The sequence below is a fragment of the Chiloscyllium punctatum genome, chromosome 15 (assembly GCF_047496795.1).
Source record: "Chiloscyllium punctatum isolate Juve2018m chromosome 15, sChiPun1.3, whole genome shotgun sequence".
Lineage (NCBI taxonomy): Eukaryota > Metazoa > Chordata > Chondrichthyes > Orectolobiformes > Hemiscylliidae > Chiloscyllium > Chiloscyllium punctatum.
In genome coordinates this window covers 51,706,398-51,718,584 of record NC_092753.1, presented here as the reverse complement: position 1 = coordinate 51,718,584, position 12,187 = coordinate 51,706,398, and the positions used below count along the sequence as shown (strand labels likewise).

The following is a 12,187-nucleotide window of genomic DNA, read 5'->3' as shown; positions in this document are numbered from 1 at the left end:
CATTTTGCATGATAAGTAACATCCCTTTTACTTTCTAAATATTCGACTTCCATTTATTTTCTTCGCACATTAAATAATCCAATTTTTATGGTACGTCAAACAGTTTCTTCGACTTTTCTCCTTTTCTTTGTAAAATAATCATATGACTGCTGCTATCCACCGATTTCAATTGGAGATTTCTCCAGGATCTGTTTAAAAACTGCAGTATCAATACTGAGTCTTTTTTCATTCACATATTCTGTTGAGTGTAATTTGTGTCATAGTGACAGTCTCATATTGATGTACACTTGGTTGATATTGCTGCTGAACCCTATTTTTTTAGAATTTCTTCCAATATTTTCACTAAGGAAAATACTGTATTTTACTGCCTCATCACAAATGCGAGTTTGTGCTTCTAAAATACTTTTTACTATTCTTTTGAACTTTATAAACAAACTAAAGGGTAGCATCTAAAACCTCCTACATTTGAGAACCCATTACAGGAGCTCGCGTAAGAAGTATCTCTCAAAACATGTTGCTGGCATCCTCCAATTGTGAAAATTTCAGAACATTATGCACCATTTTTAACGTAATGTTCATCCAAATAATATCTTGCATTCAGTTCTAAACTCTCAAAACTGGCAAGTGGCCTTGATTGGCTGCCCAGTCAGATAGACAGATTTTAATCAGTAAAGGAATCAAGAGTTTAGGGAAAAAGCAGGAAAGTTAAGTTGAGGATCATCAGATCAGCACAATCTCATTGGAATAAACTAGGTGGGCCTGTGTCTTATGGTCTTGTGGTTGAACATGATTTCTATTTCAGTAAACATTGACTCTTCCTAATTGGCTTTTATGAATTGTGTGCAGCTATTAATGATCTCTTTGTTATTATTAATGTTAGTATTAATTAATCTCATTAATGATCAATTCTAACTACTCCACATCAGAAATGACACATTAACCTGCTGAGAATTTCTTGTTAAATGGATGTGTTCTGTTTGCTTCTTTCCAGTCCAATGGAGTCTTTTTTGAATCTAGGGAACGTTGAAAAATCAACATCAATGCGCCTGCTACCCTATTAGCCATGCCTTTAACGTCTTAAGAAGATATACATCTGAACCTAGAGACACATCAGCCTGAAGCTCCACAATGAGTACCAATCTTCCAAATTTGAAGCGAGCATGTTCTGAAATAATTGTGAAATCTTCACACTGCCTTAATATGTGAAGATATTGACTTGTTGGGAGATAGCATAGTGGTAAATGTAAAAGTAGTTCTATATCTGAATGTAGACATTTTAATTATGGGGGGAGCATGGAGGGTGAAGTTGTATTAAGTAATAATTCTGAAAGATTTAATGTTGAAGTTGCATTAAGCTCCACCCAATCTGATGATCTCACCCAATGTTTAGGTGGAGAAGAAGTACATTATCTTAATGGGGTCATACCCCCAGCTCCCAACACTGTTAAATAATAGAATGTAGCTAGTTACTCTAATTTCTACCTATTGCTATCATTACTCACCATGGTCTATTCTCTACCATGGTTTATTAGCAAGCCTCAGATTAGAAAGGAAGATTGGTAGCAGCTTTTTGTGTTTTCAGGTCCAAGGTGGTTTAGTTTGGATGAAGACAGCAACCTCTCTGGTATAACTAGAGTGATTTTGTTGAGTAAACAGTATGAAACTTATTGCTTTTCTGCACTATTAACAGACTACAAAAGCGTAGCTGACATGACACGTAGAAACTGGGAGCACACTAGTCCCAGGTCCTAGCTAGCTCCAGCCTCCTTTACTCTTGACAGCTCCCCATAACATCATATTTGAGGGTGGTGCTTACTACAGCCAATCCAAATATTAACCTTTTAAGATTTTTTCAGATGCATATATAACAATCTTGGGATTCTTGTGGCACAGTGGTAGTGTCTCCTACTCTGAGCTAGGAGGCTTGGGTTGATGTCCCAACTGCTCCGGAGGTGTGCAATGACATCTCTGTAATACATTGATTAATAAATGATTACAACAAGCTTAGTGGATAAATTGCCTCTTCAGAGACTAATGTGTAAGTTAATGCTAAGTTTTATATTTCTCAACTTTATACTAGCAAGTTTTGGCTTGTATTTAAAGATCTGATACTTTATTGTTGGTAACCACATAGATCAGGGGAACATGCCTCTCAACCCCTCGATTTATTGGGGTCAGCAAATCTTGGAAGTAATCCTACCTGGCTTTCTTTGCGCATGGTTGTACAGCTGTACATCTTATGCATTTTCAAATAATGTATGCAAGACAAGTGTGACAATAGAAATCAAATATGGCCATAATTCATTAAGTATTCAGATACATTAAACAGGCACAGAGGCTGCGTGATTTCCTGATTGTGGCTGCCAATATTCTTTCCTGAAGAGAATAAAATAACAGTTAAAATAAATGCTATAATTTATTTCTGTTGATTTAGTTTCACTTTGCTTTGTTAAAAATTCCTGAATCCTCCATCCATTTTCCAGTGCAGTAATGAGGGATGGCTGTACTGTTAGAAAAGCCATGTTTCAGCTGAGGTGTAAAATCAAGCTCTCATCTGGCACTGTGTTGATGAAGTCCTGATGTCCTGACCAGTATTTATCCTTCAACAAACATCACTTGTATCAAAAAAAAACCGTTATCTGATCATTGTCTTATTGCTGTATGTAGGATCAACTATACCTGAAATTGGCTGCAGTATTAAACAAAAAAACAGTGACCCATTTCAGTTATTTCCTTGGCTGTAAAATGCTTTTGGGACTGTCTGAGGTTATGAAAGGTGCGGTATAACTGAAACTCTTGTTTTCCAGTTGGCAGACACGCAGGAATCAATTGTCATTTACTTAAGAAAAGTTTGGATAAAAGTTATTTAATTCCCATAAGTCTGATCCTCTGCAAATTGCAAAAGAGTGAGATTTATTAGTTGTGAAATCGTTCCTGAATAAGTCTGAAGAGCAAATTGAATTTCCAGGCATTGCTTGTGTTCGTTAGATGGGGCTTTGGTTTATAAAGGTAGCACCAGCTTGTATCTATGCAGCATTTTATAACATCCAAAGATGTGCTCCATAGGAATGTCATCAAACACAATTTGACACCGAGCCATATATCTTTGAAATGAACATGGGGGAGATGACCAAAATGTTAGACAAAGAAGTAGGTTTCAGGGAGTGTCTTAAAGGAGGAAGGAGAAATGGAGGCAGAGAATAAGAAGGAAAAAAGGCAGAAAACCAGAAATGGAACAGTGCCAACTTGGAGAATCCTGGAACTGGCAAAGACCTAGACAGGAATAAGACCAGGAAATGATTTTAAACTGATGATGAGTTTTCAAAATGTGCACTACACCATGTAATTCCCAATATTATTCTGCTGCTAGATCAGACTCTTCCTTTAAGGATGCTGAGTCTCAGAACTCCTGAGTAAATACGAGATGAAATCAGAGTTCATGTGCTTCTCAGTCTTCAGGTAGGCATGTGGCTTTTAAAAGCAAACATTAGGAATAGGCTTTTAAAAGCAAACATTAGGAAAGAGTTAAGCTATTGAATCTCTCAAACTTGCTTCAACAATCAATGAATTCGTAGATATTCTGTGACCAAGTTCCATATACCTGGCATTGCCACATAGCCCAATTTATCAGTCTCAGGCTTTCAATTCACAATTGATCTTGCATCAGTGCTCCCAGTTTTGGAATAACGTACAATGGTAGCAATCTCCAGAGTTCAGAAAATGCAAATTTATTAATGTTCAGTTAATTTCAGGTAACAAACGGTGTTATGCTTTCCACAGTTCAGACAATGGTCAGTGTCACTACTTCAGATGCAGCTGACCATGGCTTAAGTGGACCTGAAGCATAAACTTTGGTATTAATCGTACCTGAGTGTATTTGGAAGCACTGCATTGCTGATATGACAATTTTTTTTAGATGGCTGAAGTTTTAGCCTAGTTCAAATATTTCATATTGAACTATGTTGTCTTTTGTTGAATTTTACTGAATTAACTAACAACAGTTTACAATTATACATATAAAGTTGATCATTTGATTACAGTTCATTATATTGTTATCCTTCAAAAAATGGCAATGTAATGACAAGACTACAACATTAAATTGAAATATGTCACAAAGGTGGGAGAGAATACCTAGGTCAATTCTGCACCATTGTTTTACTGTAATAACTACACCTTGTTTTATGAACAATGAATTGATTCCAATGTGGAATATCATGAGATGAAAAGGGCTGTATAAATGCACATTCTTTATTACATGTATGCATGTAATTGCACATATTATTGCAAACACAATTTTGTTGTCCAGTTTTAGTTTCTATTTTATGTTGTAGGATCTGGATACACCCCATTAGAAGATGATGAAGATGCTTTTGCAAATGAAGCACGTTACGCTAAATATGAAGGTGAATGGTTTATTCACATGTTAATAAATAACTTGAAAGGAGTTGTGTCCTTTTCAGTTCACAGCGATCATACTGGTTCTAGTGTGCACTGGCAGACTTGGCAGCACTCAGTGCTTAAATTCTCATCAAATTTCTCTTAATTTTATAATGAAGGATCCATTTATTCCCATGTTAGCAACATCTAATATAGGATTCAACTTTCAACCAGTTTATTATGAAACATAGGATATTCTAGAAATCATGAACTTTTACCTTGCCTTCTGACAAGAACTTCTGCCTCAGTTTGGTGTTGTATCTTGAGCTTCCTATTCATGTCCATCAGGAACATTGTTTACCTACAGTACCTTTATTCATCAGTTGATTATTACCAAAATTGAATTTGGATTAACATCGAGAATATAACAGAAATGTGGTCTGTTCACCAGCTCAGATTGTGATTCCAGTAGTATCACAGAACTAGGAATATTACCCTGTCCTCTCCTGTGTGGAGATGTTATGAAGAAGATGGGTTGATGGAGCAGATTCCTCTGTCGTATTAGTTGAGACCAAAGTAACACCACATACTTTCATGTAATTAAGCAGGCTTAGAATATGTAACTCAGAAGTAAACATAATTTAAATCCAAGAAAATTTAATGTAGATATGATCACAAAATAAATCTTCCACATATGAATCTTAAATCTCATTTCGTGGTATTGTTAGCTACATAAGTCATTTTATATAGATAATCACAGAATAAGGAAGTATTAAAATCTTTAATTTAAAAGGAATCTTGAAAAACTGAAACATTAGACAGCATTAATATTAGAATATTAAATATTTAAGGGTACACAGAAGTATATTTAATACTTATTTACAAATAATATTCACCAGTGTTAAATTATTGAATACGTCTTTCTTATAAACTGTTTCATTTGAGACCTGACTACTGTAATTCAGCAACTTAGACACTTGAACGTATTAAACAATGCACTGAGAGGCTTAATGTACTCTGAATAACAGTTAATCAACTAACATGCAAGGTATCTGTGCTGTTAAAACAATTCATAATAATTTGTGTTAAATTGGGCTTTACCAGTTAGACAACTGGATATTAAGGTAGACTGATGGTTTTGTGCACAACTTGCCAGTATGATTGTTGAAACATTGCATTTGAAAATTAGCAATGTTTTAACATCTGATAGCTGTGCTGGATTATAGCATGACCATTCAACCAGCGATTAATTTGTTTGGCAGCTTTACATATGCAAGCATGAACTAATGCTAAAGTACAAATTGGAATGTATTTTATAATATAGTTTTCTCCTAAGATTTTTGAACTTGAGGGATGTGGATTTTGGCTGTGACATTACATTCTGAAATAAATATAACTGATAAACAAAATATGTTAAAATCTAATGCAAATATAGCAAGCTTAATTTGGTGATATGAATGCAGTTAGTAAATGTACACCTCTGCAGTTATAGCTTCTTACAGTTTAGGCTGGTAATTTGATACACATGCTACTGGCTAAGTTTCATTTGTTTCATGCCAGATTTAGATTTGCTGTCCAAATCATATATAAAAATAAAACCTCTCTGAGTTACCTCCTATTGGGGGCACTGGTCTGATCCTGGTGCAATATCGATTGCAAGGCATTGATTATTTTTCTTCTCACAGCTAGAGAAAATTCTGTTTTAAGGATTGAATTATCAAAATGCTGTCACAACAAATCTGTGTGATTCCTGAACGAAAGAAGTTTTCTTTGAAAGGAGAGAAAACTGAGATGAGATTCACCGTTTACAGGACCAACAACACAATGAAGAATATCCAGCTCATGGACGCAATTAATTGAGTTGACCGTGTACATGGTAGATGTGTGCAGCTCAGTGTATTGTGAATGAAGTATGTTATTATGTCCCTTTTATTTTGTTCTGCAAATTGAAAGGACTGGTATAGAGACATGGTCAAAGTTGGGTAAAACAGGTGATCTCCTCCAAAGGTGATTCTTAAAATTCTGCATGATCATATTGGCTTAGAATTTGCAGGATCTTAACATTTTGAATTGAAAAGCCTGTCTCACCCATTAGCCTCAACTTTGTGACAAAATTGCTGGAGTGTGGGTTAATAACCTACATTTGGGATATTGATTACAGATGCTCAGTGTTTTAAATTCACAATTGGAATAACACCATGCCATACACACTAGAGTTTGCCTGTTCCCAGCCCAGGAGGCAATTTTGACAATAATTGGCCTCCTCATTGTCATTGAGGAGAAAGTGAGGACTGCAGATGCTGGAAGTCAGTCAAAAAGTGTGGTGCTGGAAAAGCACAGCAGGTCAGGCAGCATCTGAGGAGCAGGAGAATTGATATTTCGGGCATAAGCTATTCATCAGGCATTTGGGAGTGCCCAAGGGATAAATGGAAGGGGTGTGGGGCTGGGGGGGGAAGGTAGCTGGGAAAGCTTAGGTAGAACATAGAACATAGAACAATACAGCACAGAACAGGCCCTTCGGCCCACGATGTTGTGCCGAACTTCTAACCTAGATTAAGCACCCATCCATGTACCTATCCAAATGCCTCTTAAAGGTCGCCAATGATTCTGACTCTACCACTCCCACGGGCAGTGCATTCCATGCCCCCACCACTCTCTGGGTAAAGAACCCACCCCTGACATCTCCCCTATACCTTCCACCCTTCACCTTAAATTTATGTCCCCTTGTAACACTCTGTTGTACCCGGGGAAAAAGTTTCTGACTGTCTACTCTATCTATTCCCCTGATCATCTTATAAACCTCTATCAAGTCACCCCTCATCCTTCGCCGTTCCAACGAGAAAAGGCCGAGAACTCTCAACCTATCCTCGTACGACCTACTCTCCATTCCAGGCAACATCCTGGTAAATCTTCTCTGCACCCTCTCCAAAGCTTCCACATCTTTCCTAAAGTGAGGCGACCAGAACTGCACACAGTACTCCAACTGTGGCCTAACCAAAGTCCTGTACAGCTGCAACATCACTTCACGACTCTTGAATTCAATCCCTCTGCTAATGAACGATAATACTCCATAGGCCTTCTTACAAACTCTATCCACCTGAGTGGCAACCTTCAAAGATCTATGTACATAGACCCCAAGATCCCTCTGTTCCTCCACCTGACCAAGAACCCTACCATTAACCCTGTATTCCGCATTCTTATTTGTTCTTCCAAAATGGACAACCTCACACTTGGCAGGGTTGAACTCCATCTGCCACTCCTCAGCCCAGCTCTGCATCATATCTAAGTCCCTCTGCAGCCGACAACAGCCCTCCTCACTGTCCACAACTCCACCTATCTTCGTATCATCTGCAAATTTACTGACCCACCCTTCGACTCCCTCATCTAAGTCATTAATAAAAATTACAAACAGCAGAGGACCCAGAACTGAACCCTGCGGAACTCCACTTGTAACTGGGCTCCAGGCTGAATATTTACCATCTACCACCACTCTCTGCCTTCGACCGGTTAGCCAGTTTTCTATCCAATTGGCCAAATTTCCCTCTATCTCATGCCTCCTGACTTTCCGCATAAGCCTACCATGGGGAACCTTATCAAATGCCTTACTAAAATCCATGTACACTACATCCACTGCTCTACCCTCATCCACATGCTTGGTCACCTCCTCGAAGAATTCAATAAGACTTGTAAGGCAAGACCTACCCTTCACAAATCCGTGCTGGCTGTCCCTAATCAAGCAGTGTCTTTCCAGATACTCGTAAATCCTATCCCTCAGTACCCTTTCCATTACTTTGCCTACCACAGAAGTAAGACTAACTGGCCTGTAATTCCCGGGGTTATCCCTATTCCCTTTTTTGAACAGGGGCACAACATTCGCTACTCTCCAGTCCCCTGGTACCACCCCCGTTGCCAGTGAAGACGAGAAGATCAATGCCAACGGTACTGCAATTTCCTCTCTTGCTTCCCACATAATCCTAGGATATATCCCGTCAGGCCCGGGAGACTTGTCTATCCTCAAGTTGTTCAAAATGTCCAACACATCTTCCTTCCTAACAGGTATCTCTTCTAGCTTAACAGTCCGTTCCACACTCTCCTCTTCAACAATACGGTCCCTCTCGTTCGTAAATACTGAAGAGAAGTACTTGTTCAAGACCTCTCCTATCTCTTCCGACTCAATACACAGTCTCCCACTACTGTCCTTGATCGGACCTACCCTCGTTCTCGTCATTCTCAGGTTTCTCACATACGCATAAAATGCTTTGGGGTTATCCTTGATCCTATCCGCCAAGGATTTTTCATGCCCTCTCTTAGCTCTCCTAATCCCTTTCTTCAGGTCCCTTCTGGCTATCCTGTATCCCTCCACTGCTCTGTCTGAACCCTGTTTCCTCAACCTTATGTAAGCCTCCTTCTTCCTCTTTACTAGACATTCAACCTTCCTCGTCAACCAAGGCTCCCTCACACGACCATTTCTTTCCTGCCTGATAGGTACATACATATCAAGGACACGTCGTATCTGCTCCTTGAAAAAGTTCCACATTTCCACCACATCCTTCCCTGACAGCCTATGCTCCCAACGTATGCTCCTCAAATCCTGTCTTACAGCATCGTAATTTCCCTTCCCCCAATTGTAAAATCTACCTTGTTGTGCGCACCTATCTCTCTCCATAACCAAGGTGAAAGTCACAGAATTGTGGTCACCATCACCAAAATGTCCACCCACTAACAAGCCCACCACTTGTCCCGGTTCATTACCGAGTACCAAATCCAATATGGCCTCCCCTCTGGTTGGACACTCTACATACTGCGTTAGAAAAGCTTCCTGGACACACTGCACAAACACCGCCCCATCCAATCTACTTGATCTAAAGAGCTTCCAATCAATATTTGGGAAGTTGAAGTCGCCCATGACTATGACCCTGTGGCTTCTGCACCTTTCCAAAATCTGTTTCCCAATCTGTTTCTCCACATCTCTGCTGCTATTGGGGGGCCTATAATAAACACCCAACAAGGTGACTGCACCTTTCCTATTTCTGACTTCAGCCCATACTACCTCCAGAGGCAGATCCCCCTCAAACTTCCTTTCTGCAGCCGTTATACCATTTCTAATTAGCAATGCCACCCCCCCCCCCTCCTTTTTTACCACCCTCCCTAATCTTACTGAAACATCTGTAACCAGGAACGTCCAACAGCCATTCCTGTCCCTCATCTATCCATGTTTCCGTGATGGCCACAACATCGTAGTCCCAGGTACCGATCCACGCCTTAAGTTCACCCACCTTATTTCTGATACTCCTTGCGTTGAAGTATACGCACTTGAGCCCATCTCTGTGTCCGCAAGTAGTCCCTGTCAGTGCTACCTTCTCCACAGCCTCCCTACAGTCTTGGGCATCCTGACACACAGCTAGCTTACTTGCTGGACTACAAGTCCGGATCCCATCCCCTGCCAAATTAGTTTAAACCCCCCCCCGAAGAGTGCTAGCAAACCTACCCCCCAGGATATTGGTGCCCTTCTGGTTCAGGTGCAACCCGTCCTGTTTATACAGGTCCTACCTTCCCCAGAATGCAGTCCAATTGTCCAAATATCTGAAGCCCTCCCTCCTACACCATCCTTGCAGCCACATGTTCAACTGCACTCTCTCCCTATTCTTTGCCTCACTGTCACGTGGCACCGGCAACAACCCAGAGATGACGACTCTGTCTGTCCTAGCTTTTAGCTTCCAGCCTAACTCCTTGAGCTCTTGAATGACCTCTCCACCCCTCTTCCTACCTATGTCGTTGGTGCCAATGTGTACCACGACTTCTGGCTGCACACCCTCCCCCTTAAGGATTCTGAAGACACGGTCCGAGACGTCTCGGACCCTAGCACCCGGGAGGCAACAAACCATCCGAGAGTCTCGCCCATGTCCACAGAACCGCCTGTCCATCCCTCTAACTAGAGAGTCCCCTATAACTAGCGCTCTCCTCCTCTCCCCCTTTTCCTTCTGAGTCTCAGAGCCACAGACCCCTTCACTGCAGCTTACACCTGCAAGGCTGTCCCCCCCACCAGTTTCCAAAGCTGTATACTTATTTTTTAGGGGAACGACCACAGGGGAACCCTGCACTGCCTGCTTCTTCCCCTTCCCACCTCTAACTGTTACCCAGCTACCTCTGTTCTCCGGCGTAACTATGTCCCTGTAGCTTCTATCAATCACCTTCTCAGCCTCTCGAATAATCCTCAGTTCGTCCAACTCCAGTTCCAGTTCCCTAACTCGTTCGGTCAGGAGCAGGATCTGACTGCATTTCGTCTGCAGGAGTATCGGTGGTCACCCCTACCTCAAACATCCTGCAGGAGGAACATTCCACCGCCTGCGCTGCCATAACTGTACACTTTGTCTCCAAAAACAAGAACACTGAGTCAATAACACTGAGTCACTTACCTGTGGACTTTAAAGTTAGGTTAGAGGAGGAGGGTGTGAGGGAGGCCCTACGAAGGTAGGACCTGGGGTCTAGAACACACCCACTCAAATACTAATCACTTACCTTCCCGCCCAGCTATGCGCTCCAACCTCACTTCCGCTGCCCGCTACAGCTAAGTAATTTTGAAACAAACTGTCTTACCTTAGCTGTAGTCTCCCGGGTTCGCTTTTCCTCGGCCGCTGCTCCCACTCAAATGACCGTTGGTGATTAAAGGGTGAGTATTTATACTCACAGTTCTCCTTCCCGGCTGCCCCTCTGTTTGCCGTCACTTCCTCTGCTGCTCCCGCTCTTTTTGTGAAGAGAGGAAAAAAAAACACCGCTGCCCGCTACAGGTAAGTAATTTTGAAACAAACTGTCTTACCTTAGCTGTAGTCTCCCGGGTTCGCTTTTCCTCGGCCGCTGCTCCCACTCAAATGGTAGATGAAGGTGGGGGGGGGGTTGTGGTGATAGGTCAGAGAGAAGCATGGAGCAGATAGGTGGGAAGGAAGATGGACAGGGAAGACAGTTCAATAGGGCGGTGCTGAGTTGGAGGGTTGGATCTGGGATAAGGTGGGGGGAGGGGATATGAGGAAATTGGTGAAATCGACTGATCCCATGTGGCTGGAGGGTTCTAAGGTGGAAAATGAGGCATCAGGTGGCTAGAATTTGGTGGTGGGAGCGTTCCACTGAGACTATTCCCTTCACAACTCCATTGTTAGGTCCATGCCCCCGCCTCTCACCAACCCACCCTCCCCTCCCGGCACCTTCCCTTGCCACTGCAAGAAATGTAAAACCTGCACTCATACCTCCCCCCTTACCTTCATCCAAGGCCCTAGAGGACCCTTCCAAATCAAACTGAGATTTTCTTGCACCTCCACACTTGTCATCTATTGTGTCCGTTGCTCTCAATGTGGTCTCTACACTGGGGAGACAGGACACCAACTTGCAGAATGTTTCAGAGAACATATGCACTAAACAAGCCCACCGCCCTGGGGCCAAATACTTTAACTCCCCCTGCCATTTCACCAAGCACATGCAAGTCCTGGGCTGCCTCCATCACCAAATTCTAGCCACCCAATGCCTGGAGGAAGAATGCCTCATCTTCCACCTTGGGACCCTCCAACCACTTGGGATCAATGTTGATTCCAACATTTTTCTCATCTCCCCTCCCCTGATCTTATCCCATTTATCTCTCAGCCCCCTTGGCTCCTACCCCCCCACATTCCTGACGAAGAGCTTATGTTCGAAATGTTGTCTCTCCTGCTCTTCGGATGCTGCCTGACCAGTGGTGCTTTTCCAGCGCTGCACCTTTTGGCTTTTGTCATCTTTGAGCTTGGAAAGGGCAAGGTTAGCCATGACATCAGCTCCGACTATC

General features: G+C 41.9%; 1 protein-coding gene across 4 annotated transcripts in view; it reads left to right on the top strand.

The window, feature by feature from the left end:
• srpx (sushi-repeat containing protein X-linked) overlaps positions 1-12,187 on the top strand; it is a 77,809-nt gene that overhangs the window by 12,300 nt on the left and 53,322 nt on the right. For 3 of the 4 annotated variants that reach the window (XM_072585115.1, XM_072585112.1, XM_072585113.1), the window contains exon 2: positions 4,332-4,403. The exons of the other annotated variant lie outside the window; for it this stretch is intronic. Coding sequence is in view for 2 of the 3 variants with exons in the window: in XM_072585112.1 (XP_072441213.1) it covers positions 4,332-4,403 (72 nt within the window). In the remaining variant the exon portion in view is untranslated. The remainder of the gene's footprint in view (positions 1-4,331; positions 4,404-12,187) is intronic. 4 annotated transcript variants of the gene reach the window in all.